This window comes from Bufo bufo, chromosome 7 (assembly GCF_905171765.1).
Source record: "Bufo bufo chromosome 7, aBufBuf1.1, whole genome shotgun sequence".
In the NCBI taxonomy this organism is placed as follows: Eukaryota; Metazoa; Chordata; class Amphibia; order Anura; family Bufonidae; genus Bufo; species Bufo bufo.
In genome coordinates this window covers 223232975-223251577 of record NC_053395.1, presented here as the reverse complement: position 1 = coordinate 223251577, position 18603 = coordinate 223232975, and the positions used below count along the sequence as shown (strand labels likewise).

The 18603-nt window shown below is 45.9% G+C and overlaps 1 protein-coding gene across 13 annotated transcripts in view; it reads right to left on the bottom strand.

Annotated features, from left to right (window-relative positions):
* The window catches only part of TNS1 (tensin 1), a 423340-nt gene that overhangs the window by 325625 nt on the left and 79112 nt on the right, over positions 1–18603 (bottom strand). For 2 of the 13 annotated variants that reach the window (XM_040439495.1, XM_040439504.1), the window contains exon 1: positions 726–993. The exons of the other annotated variants lie outside the window; for them this stretch is intronic. In XM_040439495.1, the coding sequence (XP_040295429.1) occupies positions 726–806 (81 nt within the window). In that variant the 5' untranslated portion in view covers positions 807–993. Of the gene's footprint in view, positions 1–725; positions 994–18603 lie in introns of those variants that run through there. 13 annotated transcript variants of the gene reach the window in all.

Sequence of the window (18603 nt, the reverse complement as noted above, 5' to 3'; positions counted from 1 at the left end):
CATCAGTGGCCCTCAGCATCGAGCTGCCCCTTTAAAAGCTCGGCCACAGGCTTCGATGCAGCGGTCCCTGTAGCGTTCTAATACAACTTTCCATGCAGATGTTGTGACGGATCTAACGAGGGGTGCAAAAGGTTCTCAGTTGGGACCCCAAGTGGCAAAGCAACTGGGGCTACTATTTTCTGAAGAGATGTAAGGGTCTGATGAAATTTCATCCTATGGCTTGGGGTCCCCATAAGAATACCACATTGTCTTTTTGGGGACCATAGTCTGGGAGCTGCAGAACAATAGTCGAAACACAAGGGTCTCGAGAGCGAACTGTGATTTGTGAAGCTACACAATGGCGGAGCAAACTCGGGGGCTCAACTGCAATGTCACATTGGCTTTTGGGGGTCCCTGAACAGCTTTAGCATTGCAGTAAAACAGCAAACTGACACTTGGGGGTCCAAGAAGAGAACAAACTAAGACTCGGGGTCCCTAAGAAGTGTCATAATACCCTTTTGGGGTCACAGAGCTAACAGGGGGATGCAGGACAATGGGGCACTTGAGGGCCCCCCTACAATGCGATGCTAGATTTGATAAATGCACTACAACTCCCTGCGGCATCGGGATCCAACTACAAGATAATGCAGCAGTCCTATGTAAAACCATGTGAGAACCAAATGACAAACTCGGCTTTGCTACATCTGTATGCATTAAATCTCTGCAAATAAATGGAAGCAACATACCCAGAGCATACAGGACAGACACAGCCAGGTCATTCTGGGGTCCGACCGCGGACGGGGGACACACAAGGACGCAGAGGGCATGCTGGCGAATCCGATGCAGAATCCTTAAGCCAAGGTAGAACCGATACTAATCCACTGGACCCAGGCGCCCAATTCCATAGTGGTCAGGTAACGTATAGGGGTTAACTCATTCAATGCCGCCACCTCTGCATAGGGAGACGATTCCCAGTTTTCCCTGGATCCGACGCTCTCTCTTTTCTCTCTACCTCCACATCACACTATGAAATCCCTGCCTCTCTCCAAGTTTTCCTCATCCTCACATACATCAGCCCTCACACCTCCTGAGAAGAAGGCGGTGCGGACACAAAATCCTTCCCTCTCCCCCCCTCCTCTCCTCATCTGCAGGCTGCCAGCCACAAGCAACTTTTTAGGGGAAAGAGTAAAAAAAAAAAAAAAAAAAAATGTAATTCTCTGGTATTTCCTCTACACCCTACACCTCAGCCCCCCTGTCACCCCACCCCCACTTACACACCTCCTCACCCTCCCAGGGAAAAAGAAGGGTCTTTATTTGGCTTCATGTGACTGCAGAACCCAAGACTCACATTCAGTGGAGTGATACCTTGTAGCAGATCGGACGACCCCGCGACCCCAGGAGGACGCCGTGCACAATGGAGACAGAATCCTGATGTCAAATTAAAGGGATCGTCCAGTCTTATGCAAACAATAATAAACTTCTGCAACTTTGTAATCTGCACTCATTTCTGCAGTTCTGTCTCCGGCAGATATGTAAATGATTGCAGGTTGTGGTCCGATTAGACACTTGGGGGCACATTTATTAAGACCTTCTTAATAAGCCCCTGTGCTGGCGGTGGATCTTCCGGGGTTATAAAGAGGTGCCGGCTTCTATAGAACTTCGGCGTATCCACCGCCGATTCTAAATGCAAGCGGAAAAGAAGTCGCATATTCAGCCGCAACATGGCGTGCAACAGAATTTGCACCGGATATACGCCACAAAAGTGGCATATATCTGTTTGTAAATGACCCCCTTGGTTTTGCCACAAGAGGCCATAAAAGCGCTTCAGCCACTGCCCTATAAAAAGGCTCTCAGAGGCTGCTTTTGGAGAGTGTACCTCTTGGTGAGAGACTGTTGACTGCTCGGCATGCCTCTACGACACACTCAAAGACATTTTGCCCGGTTGACAGACTTTTAGAGGGGGAGAATCACTGTACCGAGAGAAACAGTATGCTCGTTTTGCCAAACTGACCGCCATCTAGGCCGTTCTGATCTGTTGGGTGTAGTGGTTACGTGACGGCACACAAGGCGAACAGGCTCCCGACGCCCCAGACAGACACTAGTAGCCAGGTCCACCAGGGCAATTGCACAGTTTTCCCCAATAAATTTCCTCTAATATCATCGTTGCAGACGCACAAAAAAAGCTTCATTCCTACATCTCCTTCTTGGCGCAGGATTTATTTTTTTTGTTTTCTTTTGTCAATGAGTGTACGTTGCGTTTCCTTTCAAGACCTCCGCTTGCTTTTAATAAATGGAATCAAACTGGAAACCAGTCCTGGCCAAGTCCTTTTAATAAGCGCTCATGCACACGACCGTGCAGTTTTTTGCGGAACGCAAACAGCAGATCCGCAAAAAACGGATGCCGCCTGTGTGCCTTCTGCAATTTGCGGAACGGAACAGGAGGCCCATTATAGAAAAGCCCATTCTTGTCTGCAAAACTGACAAGAATAGGACAGGATTTATCATTTTTGCGGGGCCACGGAATGAAGCAACTGATTCGGACATCACACAGAGTGCTGTTCATATCTTTTGCGGACCCATTGAAGTGAATGGTTCCGTATACGGAACGCAAAAAACGTTTGTGTGCATGAGCCCTAAGACTTTTATAGATTAGATACAAAAGTAAACCAGCTCTGTATGGGTTTTCAGCCTTTGAATAAACACATGAAATACTTATATCCAATGACAGCAAGCAGAGCCTTTGACATGCAGATTTATACTATGTACATGAATATGAAATAATCTGAAAGTTTTTGACATGCATTGTTGGAGTGGTTCACGATTCCTCATCATTTTCATGATCACTGCTTGCTTTCAGTGAAATGGAACCTGTCTCTTTAAATCCAGAGAATCTACCCACCTAGTTCACACAGCTGAGGGTTTGTTGCAAATGTATTCATTCAGGCATCAAGTCCAGGACAAGGGGGAGATTTGTGCTGTTGATGTTTACACTTGATACATTGTAACAAACCCTGGAAGTATGAGGTCTGGACTAGTTTTCAGCCTCAGGATATAAAAATGATTATCTCCATTCACAGCAAGCAGAGGTATTGAAATTGATGGGGAACTCAAACACAAATTATATTAGAAAGCTGCAGAACTTTTCAATATACAATGATTAAATGGATATTCTGGTCAGAAGTAGAGATGAGCGAATTTCAGGCGAGGACTCTCCTGCATAACGGAAACTGAACGGATCAGTTTTGCAGCCCATAGACTTCTATTATGACGGAATAAATAACGGGATGCCTCCGATTCCGTCATAGAATTGCGTTATGGTCCAGGGTAACGGAATCCATTACGCAATTCACCTTTTACCAGTAAACGAAGCGTGAACGAATTTCTAAATATGAAACTCGCTCATCTGTAGTCAGAAGCATTTTTCAAGTATCCCATTGCATGATCAGGAAGAGCCTGACCACTGAAACCTCCACCGATGGCCAGAAAAGGGACCCTGGTCCTCCATTCCTCCCCGGCCTCTAGACTGCGTCTAGTTGGAGCTTCATCCGGGTTCTCTATCACACGGTGGATACTGGCGCTATTCTCTGCTGGACGCATTGTTCGTAGAGGAGAATGTGATGCAGGTTGGAGACCTAATGTATATTACCTCTAGATTGAAGTCAATTATTCCTCAGTATGCAGGGAGCTCCCCCTAGTGGTGGCTGCAGGCAGACAGATCATCGTCATGTGACGCTTTGCCTATGCAGAGGGTTTGGAGCTATGTAATACTATTAGCCTCACATAGAGAACTTCCCAGTGAATTTAGTTTAGTGACATCCACATTTCTTGTTCAGCAAAACTTCTGCAGCAAGTGTCGGCTGTATATTACATTCCTGCAAAGACGGGGATAAAGGAGAACTCCAATCCAGGAAGTTTAACCCCTTAGACACCTTGGTAAATAGAACTTCTGCATCAAAGTGGATAGACAGAGGGAGGCGGTTCCCCATTGCCCCACTCCTGCCATACAATCACAAGGTGCTGTTGGGGTGTCATGACAGCCAGGGCCTGCCATCAAAGTACTCCTATAAGACTCTGCCAGAGACAGGGACTAAAAGGATGCCTGCCAGTGTTAGGCCTCCTGCACACGAACGTGTGCGCCCCGTGGCCGTGCTGCGGCCTGCAAATTCCGGGCCGCAATGCACGAACACCAACCGTGGGGCAGCCTCAACAGATACGGACCTATTCACTTTAATGGGTCCGCAATCACGGAGATGCGGAACAGAAGCACGGATCGGAACCCCACGGAAGCACTACGGAGTGCTTCCGTGGTGTTTCGGTCTAATGTTCTATTTTTTTGCGGTGCGGACAGATCACGGACCCATTCAAGTTGAATGGGTCTCGATCCATCCCGGCGGCCGCATGGACATTGCCCGTGCATTGGGGACTGCAAATTGCAGTCCCCAGTGCACGGAACGGATGCACAACGTTCATGTGCAAGAGGCCTGACTCTGACAAGCATAATACTGAAGTAAAACCAATTTAATGGAATTTCACTACCGTATATATTTTTTTTAATTTTCATTGTATTGGATTTTATTTATTGCCATATATTTACTTTATATATTTATGTTAAATAGTATTTACAGTGTATTCAGAAAGTCTTCAGACCCTTTCAGTTTTTTCACATTTTGTAATGTTGCGGCCCTGTGCTGAAATAAAAAAAAGGTTGTCCCCAGTAATGTGCAGTCAATACCCCACAATTAGAAAATGAAAACCGGTTCAGAAATTTTTGCAAACTTGCTAATAATGCAGATCAGAGCAAAAACCAATGAGGAGGAAAGAACTGCCTGTAGAGCTCAGAGACAGGATTGTCTGGAGGCAGAGATCTGGAGAAGAGGACAAAACATTTCTGCTGCACTGAAAGTTCTCAAGAGCACAGTGTCCTCCATAATTCTTACATGAAAGAAGTCTTCCTACAGCTGGCCACCCCACCAAACTAATTAATCTGGGGAGAAGGGCCTTGGCAAGAGAGATGACCAAGACCCCAATGGTCACTCTAGTTGAGCTCCAAATATTATGTGTGCAGATGGGAGAAACTTCCAGAAGGTCGACCATCACTGCAGCCTCCACCAATCTTGGCTTTATGGCAGAGCGTCCAGAAAGAAGCATCTCCTCAGTAACAGACACATGAAAGCCACTTGGAGTTTGCAGAAAATCACCTAAAGGACCTCAGACTGTGAGAAAGAGTCTGGTCTGATGAAGCCAAGGTTGAACTTTTTAGCCTCAATTCTAAGTGTCATGTCTGGGGGAAACCAGGCGCCGCTCATCACCTGCCCGATACCATCTCTACAGTGAAACATGGTGGTGGCAGTGTCATGCTGGGGGACAGGGAGACCGGTCAGGGTGGAGGGAAAGCTGAATGGAGAAAAGTACAGAGTTGTTCTTAATGAAAACCTGATCCAGAGCTCTGGACCTCAGCCTGGGCTGAAGGTTCTCCTTCCAACAAGGCAATGACCCTAAGCAAGACAAGACAGGAGCGGCTTAGGGACAACTCTGTGAATGTTGTGAGTGCGTGTCCCAGCCAGAGCCCTGAACCCAATGGAAGATCTCTGGAGAGACCTGAAAATGGCCCCCATCCAACTGGAGAGGGTCTGCAGAGAAGAATGGCAGAAAATCCCTAAATCCAGGTGTGAAAACCTTGTGGCATCATCTCCAAGAAGACTGAAGGCTGGAATCACTGCCAAAGGGGTGTCAACTAAGTCCTGGGTAAAGGGGCCAAAGACTTATGTCCTAAGTAAAGGGGTTGTCAATGCAAGATTTTATTTTTCCCTTTTCAATAAATTAGTAAAGATTTCAAACATTCTGTTTTCATTTCTCGTTATGGGATATTGAGTGCAGAATGATGGGGGAAAATGGATTCTTTTTTATTTTATCACAAGGCGACAACATAACAAAATGTGAAAACGTGAAAAGGTCTGAAGACTTTCCGAACGCACTGAATATTAGCTATTTGTAATATATTATTTATTTTTCTTTTATATATTATTTATAATTATTTCTTTTATATATTATTTATATTTATTTTTGTGGAAGACAAATTAATAGAATTGTTATGTAAATGTTTTTTTTTTTTTTTTTTGGTTTCTTTTATTTATTTATTTTTAAATATGTGAGAGGGCTCCCCATTATTAAGTGTTGTGATCTCACCCCCTATGATTTACAATAGCCAGGCTGAGAAATTTTACCGACTGGGCTAGGACCTTAAGAAAGAGCTAAAGAACAATTGATCAAAGTGCCAAGTGTGGTTTTTATCCAAATTAGATACCTATAAATCCGTCTAAATAATGACTCTCCGAAGATTGATTCCTTGTGCCCTAAGAGCCCCATGAATGCTTACACAGCTGCGGTCCCTCCCGTGAGTTTATGGTTCACGACTAACAGGACAGGAAGGTTGTCTAAGAGAAAGCTGGAAGTCCCGGGGCCCCCCGGACGGATAACCTGTAATTAATTTGTGCAAAGAAAAATATTTGCAATTTTCGAGGGCGAGTTCTACAGAAGGACAAATTCAAGAAATTTATTTACTGGTCAAAAAAGCAATTAGAGAGCATTTCCTCTCCAAACAATATGGCTGCAGCTATACAAGGTCTCCCACTGAACTAACCCAAATTCCTGAATGGAATATCTGTCAAATCACATTAGGCCACATTAAGTTCTAATCAGATACCATAGGCAGGAGCCCAAGAAGACCAGTACTATATTATATTAGTTGGGGGTCCTGTTATAGATCTTGTTTTGGGCTCTAGTAGCTTTAGATTACCTCTCTGACCATAAACAAGGGGGAAAATACCAAAGCTGTCCAAACAGCTGCTACAGGGCCCTTGGAAAGATAGAGGGTCCAGTACTGGTTGGTCTCATTCTGCTCATTAGATTTTGTTCACCTCTGAATTAAAACTCAAGCCCACTCCAATGTCATGGGTACAAATGAAAAAAATCGTATGGGACAATGGGGGGCAACAATTGTGTACATGTCATTCAACAGCTGAGTAACATCTACAGTCTGGTTAAGCATCATCTGGTTCTTACAAAGGTTACTGGGCAACATAATGTATCTCATTGAAGGAAGGCTGCAAAAAACGGATACATTGTGTTGCATTGTTATGCCTTGTACAGATCCTCAGGGGCGGAGCATGAAATAAAAAAAAGGAGTGTTCCTTTCAGGTGCTCATAGCACAAATCTAATGATTGGGGCAATGGTTCCATGTAGACTACAGAACATTTTTTAAAGAGACTTACAATATGATGGATCTCTAAGGCTACTTTCACACTAGCGTTTTCGTTTTCCGGTATTGAGATTCGTCATAGGGGCTCAATACCGGGGAAAAAAAAACGCTTCAGTTTTGTCCCCCTTCATTGTCAATGGGGACAAAACTGAACCTAACAGAACGGAGAGCTCCAAAATGCATTCTGTTCCGTTTAGTTGCGTTCCCAGACCGGAAAGCAAACCGCAACATGTTGTAGTTTGCTTTCCGTCCTGGGGATGCGGAAAATCTGACACAATCTGACAAAATAGAAACCGGATCAGTGCCCGGTTCAATGGAGTTCATGAAGGATCCGTCTTGGCAATGTTAAAGATAATTAACCGGATCCGTTCGTAACGGATGCAGACGGTCGTATTATCAGTAACGGAAGCTTTTTTTGCTGAACGCTGCCGGATCCAGCAAAAACGCTATTGTGAAAGTAGCCTAAGGGATCCACGCACTATAGCATCTGCTACTCCACCAGCGCAGTAGGACCTTTGAGGGTGGGTTGACACCTTAATTAACTTAATGGTTTGATCAGTATAGAAAAAATCATTGTCATACAACCCATTGATGAAATCTTCATAATATTGGGGGGCCCTCTGTTCAGCACCCTCATCTCTTGACCAGAGTGGAGATTGGTTACAATCTGGCGGACCTGACTTGTCCTGTATTACACAGACACTGATGTGAATGGGCAGCGTGTAATACTTCATTTTCCCTGTGGAGGCACTGCAGGGAAATCGAACACTTACAGCCCAGGGTCCCCCCCAGATTTCAGCTGATCGCTGGGGATCACACCAGGTGGACACTTTGTGATCAGCCTGTTGTTGTCAAGGGACCTTTCTAACCAGTAGGGATTCCAAAGGAAGAGAACCCCTTTAACGCGATTTCCATGGTCCAATAAGAACAGACCTCATGTATGAAGACGTGCACAGAAAAAGGGAAGTTTGCATTTGGATAAACCAGATCCCCGATTTCATTTTGTGACTTGCACTGGAAAAATCTCCATGTACTCCTCTATTAAAGTTAATTTGTACCAAAACATAGATGAGAAGGAGACATTCTGCACGTCCACTACTTGACATGAGATGCCGACTGTCAACAAAAATGACGCACAATAAATGTTGTGGCCAAAAAAAATGATCTTGTGAGTTTAGCTTATGTTTTATGGATACAGAAATCCCAAAAAGGTGCGTATTAAATACTGCTTTCGTTGGTTGTCCTGACGTGCCGCAAACGTTTCTTTTGGCTTTGTATATTTGTGACACTTAGATTAGAGACTGGACCAGAACCAACGCCGGGCACCTGACCTGTTTACTTGTACGTGGCCGGAGAGGTGTCTATGAGTACAACACTGGAAGATGAGCAGGCTGGGTGCGTCTGTGTCCTTCTCTCACCGCCGTACACATGGAGAGCGTCCCTTCTCTCTTCATATGTTTTATGGGGCAGTTTATACTGCGGTGTCAGGATAACTACCGTCACACACGAACATGGATAGTGCAGCCCTAAAACTTCCAGTACCCACTATGCCTACCTCATTGCACCCTTGGCAGTGCCCAACAACAGGGCGGCAGTCTCTATGCTGAAATACGTGCGAGGGAACAACAACCAGTAGGGTTTTTGTGCGGTAAAGGGTCAAATGCCGGACAACGAAGTACAAAAAATGCCAGAAACAAAAGAGAAAACCAACATGCCAAAAAGTCAAGGACCAGGAGATCAATACAATACCAAGTCGCCAGAAAACATAGTCACAATACCAGACCAGAAATCCAAGCCAAAGGAGTCTTCAGTTACAACAAGAGAACAGCAGGGGGTGCCAGAGGACAAGAAATTCACTGACACGGATCGCTCTCCATTCAGAATTCATGGGGATATAACTGATCAGCTCTTTTCCGGTATTGAGCCCCTAGGACGGAACTCTGTGCCGGAAAAGAAAAACGCTAGTATGAAAGTACCCTTACAGTTCCCTTGCGATTCTAAAGACACAGGTTCACATCCATCTTGGAGACTGCCCCCACATGGCATAGATCTCTATTCACACTAATTATGACGTGTGCGCATCCAGGACCAATGTAAATGCACTATCCTGTGTACATCGCTCTGGTGTAGGTGGGTGTTATCAACATAGTAATAATTCATTTTATACTTAATCATTTTATTCCAAAATAGTAATTTAAAAAGGTCCAACGAATCCCCAAGTGCCTCCCATGGACAGATATTTCCGTCACATCGGTCTCTTCCTGGTGGATAAATTAACTTAACAACTTAACAAAAGACGAGGTAACAAATAAATTCATTTACAGAGGAAAAGTGACCCAGACAGAAAACAGCTGACATTCCTGATCCCACGTGTCCCTGCTCTCTGCCCCCTTTCTCTCTCGCCCACTCTCTCGCCCTCTCTCCTTCTGTTTGCCTTAGGGGTCTCCGAGTACAAAACAAAAACACTCAAGATCTGCGTCTCATCATCATATATGCAAAGAAAGACAAAGCTTCCTTTATACAGGAGCAAGGAATGGGGGGATGAGAAGGTCCGGCTTATTACCACATCTCCTCGTGTACCCCCAGGATGGGGTGGAGAACGGTTATCAATGCAAGAGACTCCTACAGGAGCGGTGACATCTACAGCAAGGACAAGCCACAGTGCACAACCCAGTGATCAGACCAGGGGAATGCTAGACTTTAATATTGTGGAATGGTGCCTATTTGTGATTTTATAGATACATACATAGAAAAGATATGAGATAGATAGATAGATAGATAGATAGATAGATAGATAGATAGATAGATAGATAGACAGATAGATAGATATGAGATAGATAGATAGATAGATAGATAGATAGATAGATAATAGATAGATAGATAGATAGATAGATAGATAGATAGATAGATAGATAGATACATAGGAGATAGATAGATAGATAGATAGATAATAGATAGATAGATATTAGATAGATAGATAGATAGATAGATAGATAGATAGATAGATAGATAGATAGATAGATAGATAGATATGAGATAGATAGACAGACAGACAGAAAGACAGATAGATAGATATTAGATAGATAGATATGAGATAGATAGATAGATAGATAATAGATAATAGATAGATAGATAGATAGATAATAGATAGATATGAGATATTAGATAGATCTACAGAATCTACAGAAATAACACTGTAGAAAAAGTCAAGAGTCCTGGACCAAAAAGGGCGAGGGCGAGTTTGCACCAGATCCGTGAATAGCGGATGGATATTATCTGTCACTATTATTACATCTATGACATTTATGGCTCTGGGCTCAGCCACCTTTGCCCTATGAGGCAGCCATCAATCCCCGGCCGTTTATATGATCTGGTGGTCCTGTTGGTTTGTGGCATCAGCCATGGCGGTCACAGATTTATGTAACCCCAAAGTTCTGCAGATGAGGGGCCCATAAACCCCCATGTGACCTCCTAAGAACTTGTTAAGGGTCAAATCCCTAAGATTCCTTACTTCTTGTAGAGATGAAATGGTTAATGTACAACCGGTAGGGGAGCGACACTGCCTGCGATAACAATGGTGACTTGGTGTTTTACGGATTCCCTACTGATCCAAATAGCCCCAATCCCCTCTATAAAGGTTGATTGCTGCCAGGCTCATTATGTGGAGCCATTCACTAGAGACACTGAAAAATGGACAAATAAAGATATCCAGGCTGTTCAGGAGTCACCGCTGCAACATTCGATATGTTTGTGAAACCGGGGTGATGACCCCTATGTCTGATCACCATCCAGCAGGAAATGGAAACATTGTTACATCCAGAGGCTGAAAATGTCTCCTATTTACTAACAGTTTTGTTACAATGTATCATCAGCCTGGAGACCTGGACAGGAGAGATGTGGGACTTCTTAGGGTACTTTCACACTTGCGGCAGAGGATTTCAGCAGGCAGTTCCGTCGCTGGAACTGCCTGCCGGATGCAAACAGATGGCATTTGTCAGGCGGATCCGTCTGACAAATTCCTTGAAGTACTGGATCCGTCTCTCCGGTGTCATCCGGAAAAACGGATCCGGTATTAATTTTTTTTTGCATTTTTAAAAGTCTGCGCATGCGCTGACCGGAAAGCCGGATCCACTTCAATGTAAATTAATGTCGGATCCGGCAAGTGATCAGTATTTTTGGCCGGAGAGAAAACTTCAGCACGCTGCGGTATTTTCTCCATTCAAAAAACGTAAGAGGGACTAAGGCCTCTTTCACACTTGCGTTGTCCGGATCCGGCGTGTACTCCACTTGCCGGAATTACACTCCGGATCCGGAAAAACGCAAGTGTACTGAAAGCATTTGAAGACGGAACCGTCTTCCAAATGCTTTCAGTGTTACTATGGCACCCAGGACGCTATTAAAGTCCTGGTTGCCATAGTAGGAGCGGGGAGCGGGGGAGCGGTATACTTACAGTCCGTGCGGCTCCCCGGGCGCTCCAGAATGACGTCAGAGCGCCCCATGCGCATGGATGACGTGATCCATGCGATCACGTGATCCATGCGCTTGGGGCGCCCTGACGTCACTCTGGAGCGCCCGGGGAGCCGCACGGACGGTAAGTACACTGCTCCCCCGCTCCCCGCTACACTTACCATGGCTGTCAGGACTTTAGCGTCCCGGCAGCCATGGTAACCACTCTGAAAAAGCTAAATGTCGGCTCCGGCAATGCGCCGAAACGACGTTTAGCTTAAGGCCGGATCCGGATCAATGCCTTCCAATGGGCATTAATTCCGGATCCGGCCTTGCGGCAAGTGTTCCGGATTTTTGGCCGGAGCAAAAAGCGCAGCATGCTGCGGTATTTTCTCCGGCCAACAAACGTTCCGTACCGGAACTGAAGACATCCTGATGCATCCTGAACGGATTTCTCTCCATTCAGAATGCATTAGGATAATCCTGATCAGGATTCTTCCGGCATAGAGCCCCGACGACGGAACTCTATGCCGGAAGACAATAACGCAGGTGTGAAAGAGCCCTAAACTGATGCATCCTGATGCGGATCGCTCTCCATTCAGAATGCATTAGGATAAAACTGATCAGTCTTTTCCAGTATTGAGCTCATGTGACGGAACTCCATACCGGAAAACAAAAACGCAAGTGTGAAAGTAGCCTTAGGTGACAATAGGGCCAGTTCTGGGGGTATGTGGCCCATTGGGTGATAGAGGGACCACTTTTGGTTGACTTTTGGAGGCTGAAAAACTTGGTCCCTGTCACACGGGTGATGAGCTTGTTACAATATATCAGTCACATATCTCACAGAGCTGGAATCCAGGCTCCTAGCCGGGGGCATAACTATAGGGGCATAACTATAGGGGCACAGGGAGAGCAGCTACACATTGGTGGCCCAAAGGACCCTCTGCCAAATAGGAATGCACACCAGGATTCTGGGGTTTCTGAGCAAGATTTGTGGTGGTCTGGTGTGGGGTCTATATATGGGTCAAAGGTTTGTATTATGGGGGGCTAGTCTGTAACAATGGGGGGTCTGTATAGAATGGGAGGTTTGGCCATGGGATCTGTACAGATGAATTACTAGTCTGGGGTTTGCATAGATGGAGGGTGATGTCTGGGGTCTGCGTAGATGTGTGGGTCTGATCTGAGGTCTGTATGTGTTTTGCAGGTCAGGTCAGTTTTCATTTTGGGGGTCATATTTACTATTTCTGGTTGGGGGTGTCCTATATGAAAGTAGTGGGAAATCACAGAAAATGTTTCCCCTGCGTGACATGCACATCGCTTTTTATTCTCGCCTTCTGAATGTCCCTCATTTTTCTTTTCAGAAGTTGCTAAGTACACTCACAGCTCTGAACTACACCGATACATAGTAACAAGGTCATCAGCTGTGTGAGCAGAAATAGGTTAGAATAGGTTTCATTCTCAGTGACAGCAACCAGAGATTTGAAACATTGTAATTAAACACAAAGGGGGAAATTCATCTTTTTTTTTTTCAGCTTAAAAAGTTTCAATACTCTGGTGTGTGAATCTCCGATCTTTAGTAAATGACCCCCACTGTATATTAGAAAGTTGCAGAACCTTTCATTATATAGGGATTAAATACAATCTCCTTCTAGTGTCACCATAAGCAGAAGCAGAGTGTAGATTTTTAACCTGCTCTCACACTCTTTTTGGTCGACTTGTCTTCTCGGTGACATTCCTGGAGGCCCAGGAATAGTAGTGTCAGGAGGGAGCACATAAGCCATGATGAGAAGTGCAATTTAGGCGGCAATTAGAGCACTCACTCAGAACTAAATGGCTGGTTAAAGCAGCAGGACGGCTGCATTGAGACCCCAGGAGCCTGCGGGGGTCCCGCCATTTAGCCTGATGGACCATTGTGCTGAGAAATGTTAACAGGACTTCCTGGAGGTGTCCTATAACAAGATGCTTCCAGGTCAGGAGGAGACAGTCAGCGCACCTAATGAAGAAGACATAATGGAGTGCTTAAACCTCCACTCTCAGGCTTATTGCACACGAACGTGTGCGCTCCGTGGCCGTATCGCGGACCGCAATACACGGGCATCGTTCCGTGTGCATTCCGCATCGCGGATCGCAGACCCATTCACTTCAATGGGTCCACAAATCCGGAGATGTGGAATGGTGCGGAACGGAAGCACGGAACAGAACCCTACGGAACAGCCGGATGGCGGACCCATTAAAGTGAATGGGTCCGCGATCCGCTGCCCCACGGTGGATGTTTGTGCATTGCGGCCCACAATTTGCGGGCTGCAGCACAGCCACAGGGAACTATTTGGGTTTTTTTGGGGGGGGGGGGGGGGCACATTTTTGTCTTGTATCTCTATAGTGAAAGTGGACGGGCGATAGTTGCAATTAACTATTTATTTGCAAAGGAGTATGCAGCCAGCAAAGTACAGTATAACATAAAGCTGCAAGACAAAGTAAGTGAACCCTTTGAGGTCTTCTGTAATTCTGCATCGATTACTAATAAGCTGATGGTTATCAAAGTCACAAAAACAATGTAACTAATGACACACAGACCGCTGTACCCGGGGGTGGACTGGCTATAGACCCTACAGGTGGCCGCTCCAGCCCTCCTCATGGCCACCAGCCAGGCACCTGAAGATCTGATGCTCTCAGCATTAATTAATGTAGGAGCATCAGACACTTCTATACCTGGCCAGCGCCCGCAGGTGCCTCCTGGATTCACCTGTATTGCCGTCCTCATGACAATGATACAGTTTCATACTGTCATATGGGTGGCAGTATTTTGTGCTGCAATGTGGTCGTCCTGCTGGGGCAGTATTTTGTTCTGCACTTTTGTATTGCTGGCCCACCTACGTGTTGCCCCACCTTCTGTCAGATTGGACCCACCTACAACATGGGGCCCCTTTTAGGTTCTTTTCCAGGGCCATTTTAAGCTCCCAGTACCCCCCTTGTTCATGTCTCTGAGCAATCATCCACAGCGCAGGGAGGAAAGTAAGTGAACCTCTGTGCTAGTGACTTCTCCAAGAGCTGATTGGCAAAAATAAGAAAAAAAAAAAAGAGATGAGATCGGTAGCGCGGGGTTTCACGGGTGCGTTGTCTATACTTGGGCTCAGCAACCTCCAGCACTCCAGCTGTTGTAAAACTACAACTCTCAGCATGCACACTTGCTCAGCTTTTCTCAGAACTTCCACAGAAGTGAACAGAGCATGCTGGGAATTGTAGTGTCACAACAGCTGGAGTGCCAAAGGTTGCGGATCCCTGGTCTATACCCTAAAGGCACACAAAGCCTGGTTACTGACAAATCTGTACTTCTCAAAAAAGATTGGCTCCTGTGAGCCATGCTGCGAGGCAAATGTTCAGAAGACCATTTTATAGAGATGGAAATGGCTACAAAAGCTGAAGACCTGAATCTACATCAATCAAATGATCTACAAATGGATGTGCAGATGAACTGAAGGACATTTGAAGGGAGGAATAGTCAAAAATTCCTCCTCAATCGTGTGCAAATCTTATTTGCAGCTACAGGAAATGTTTGGTGGAGAGGATTGCTGCTAAAGGGGATCTACAGGTATTAAATTCAAGGGTTCACGTCAGTACACATCTTCCCTGCACACAGCTCATAAGTGCTCCAACAGGAACAGTTCTGCTCTTTATGCTCAGTCCTCCCAGACACTCAATGGGGTCCAGGCCACGCCCCCAAAACACTTCCTGTTTGTCATCTACTTTTATAATCTTTGGTCCTGCAGTGGCATCTAGTGGCCACACATAACATTGCGGGGATATTCATCTAAGGGAATTGGGCTGAGCTGCAGTACCGCAAACATCCTTTGGAAATGTGTGGCACTGTTTATGGAAGAATGTGCAAAAAAAAATATACAACTACAATGCTGAGCCAGTACTCTCGCTAATGAGACGCGGGAAATGCCTACATGTCAGTGCACGAGGCAATGAGAAAAATGCAGCATGTGCTGAAAATGGCACAATCCGCTATTGCCATGTGTGGTGAGGATTCTTGAAAATTGGTTGTCATGAGAATTTGCATAATTTAACATAAAATATAAGTAAAAAAAAAAAAAAGTGTGAATGCGGGCTGACGGACAGAGGGAGATGGCGGTATATTACAGGAGCGCAGACAATGACATCTCCCTGGAGATTAATGCCTGGTTCACATGGCGGATCAGAAATCCCAGTGAGCAGACAATAACTCAGTGAACACATCCCCGGGACGCCGTGTACTTTACTTAATTAAATTGTCGGCTAAATGAAGGAGAAGAAAGGTAATAAATGTAGATTAAGCTCGGATTAACCCTTCGTGTCCTGCAGACAATACACCACAAGGTCATAAAGTGATTTTACAAGGGTCCCTTTAAATGTCAATACATTAACCCTTTAAGACGCCAGTGCCTATAAACTGAATAGAACGATGATCACTAATATTCACTATCAAGTCCATATTTCTGCTTCTGGAAAAGCTGGGTGACAAATAAAATAGCTCCAATTAAAATTATAGCATGAAAGGGTAAATGAAAGTGGGCTCTAACCCAGTCTTACCTAAATCTGAATCAGGGCATACAAACAAGTGCTCCAACTTTGTAATATACCTTGTAATTCAGTTCCCCACCATATTTTAAATCTGTTTGCTGACAGTGAATGGAGATACTTTCAGTTTCATTTGGAGGCTGCAAACATAAAGAAGTAAAGCTTCGCACAGCTGAGGGTTTGTTATAATTGTGCCCGGTGTAGACGATTCTCTGTAAGGCCTTGTTAACATCTCTGTTCGGAGATCCAGCAGGCTATTCCAGCACACAGCAGCCGTCAGATCCTCTACTTCCCCGCCGGATCCCCATTGACTGCAATGAGGTCCGGCCGTGATCCGGACAATTTCCGGCATAAATGCGGGGTTTCTCCCAGACAAAAACTGTTGGGTGCAGCGTTTTTTGTTTGGCGGACAGCCGGCATTTGCACTGGATCAGGCAGCTCCGTGTATCATCCTGCTGCTGCCGGGAAACAAGGAGAGTATGTGGAGTTTTTGTTTTACTGCCTGTGAGGGGGCACATAACTGGGCATATTACTGTGAGGGGGCACACAACTGGGCATATTACTGTGAGGGGGCACACAACTGGGCATATTACTGTGAGGGGCCACACAACTGGGCATATTACTGTGAGGGTGCACACAACTGGGCATATTACTGTGAGGGGGCACAGCTGGGCATATTAGGGCTCTTTCACACCTGCGTTATTGTCTTCCGGCATAGAGTTCCGTCGTCGGGGCTCTATGCCGGAAGAATCCTGATCAGGATTATCCTAATGCATTCTGAATGGAGAGAAATCCGTTCAGGATGCATCAGGATGTCTTCAGTTCCGGTACGGAACGTTTGTTGGCCGGAGAAAATACTGCAGCATGCTGCGCTTTTTGCTCCGGCCAAAAATCCGGAACACTTGCCGCAAGGCCGGATCCGGAATTAATGCCCATTGGAAGGCATTGATCCGGATCCGGCCTTAAGCTAAACGTCGTTTCGGCGCATTGCCGGAGCGACATTTAGCTTTTTCAGAGTGGTTACCATGGCTGCCGGGACGCTAAAGTCCTGACAGCCATGGTAAGTGTAGCGGGGAGCGGGGAAGCAGTGTACTTACCGTCCGTGCGGCTCCCCGGGCGCTCCAGAGTGACGTCAGGGCGCCCCAAGCGCATGGATCACGTGATCGCATGGATCACGTCATCCATGCGCATGGGGCGCTCTGACGTCATTCTGGAGCGCCCCGGGAGCCGCACGGACTGTAAGTATACCGCTCCCCGCTCCCCGCTCCTACTATGGCAACCAGGACTTTAATAGCGTCCTGGGTGCCATAGTAACACTGAAAGCATTTGGAAGACGGTTCCGTCTTCAAATGCTTTCAGTACACTTGCGTTTTTCCGGATCCGGAGTGTAATTCCGGCAAGTGGAGTACACGCCGGATCCGGACAACGCAAGTGTGAAAGAGGCCTTACTGTGAGGGGGCACATAACTGGGCATATTACTGTGAGGGGGCACAACTGGGCATATTACTGTGAGGGGGCACAACTGGGCATATTACTGTGAGGGTGCACACAACTGGGCATATTACTGTGAGGGGGCACAACTGGGCATATTACTGTGAGGGGGCACAACTGGGCAATGGGCATATTACTGTGAGGGGGCACAACTGGGCATATTACTGTGAGGGGGCACAACTGGGCATATTAATGTGAGGGGGCACATAACTGGTCATATTGCTGTGAGGGGGCACATAACTGGGCATGTTACTGTGAGGGGGCACATAACTGGGCATATTACTGTGAAGGGCACAGCTGGGCATATTACTGTGAGGGGGCATATCTGGGCATAACTACTGTGAGGGGGCATATAACTGGGCATATTACTATGAGGGGGCATATCTAGGCATAACTACTGTGAGGGGGCATATAACTGGGCATATTACTATGAGGGGGCATATCTGGGCATATTACTGTGAGGGGGCATATCTGGGCATAACTACTGTGAGGGGCATATAACTGGGCATATTACTGTGAGGGGGCACATATTATCCCTCTTCCTTCTATTCTAAAGTCGGGAGGCGTGACAATGTAACAGTGCAGCTGACATGTATCAATCTGGAGATCAGGCTCTTTAGCTCATAGAGGATTAGACTGGATACAATTGTAACAAGCTTTCAAGTGTCTTATTTACCAACCACAAGCAGAGAGTAAATGGTGAGGCAAATAGGCAACTTTTCATTGATCTAAAGTTTTACATTATTGGATGCCATGGAGCACGTGGCGCAGACATTCCAGGGAGCAGGGCCTCTCCGAGGCTTAGTACCGTGCTATGATCCCAGGTCTGGTTATAGGAAAGTGGCTGATATTTCAGATCTAAACTAAT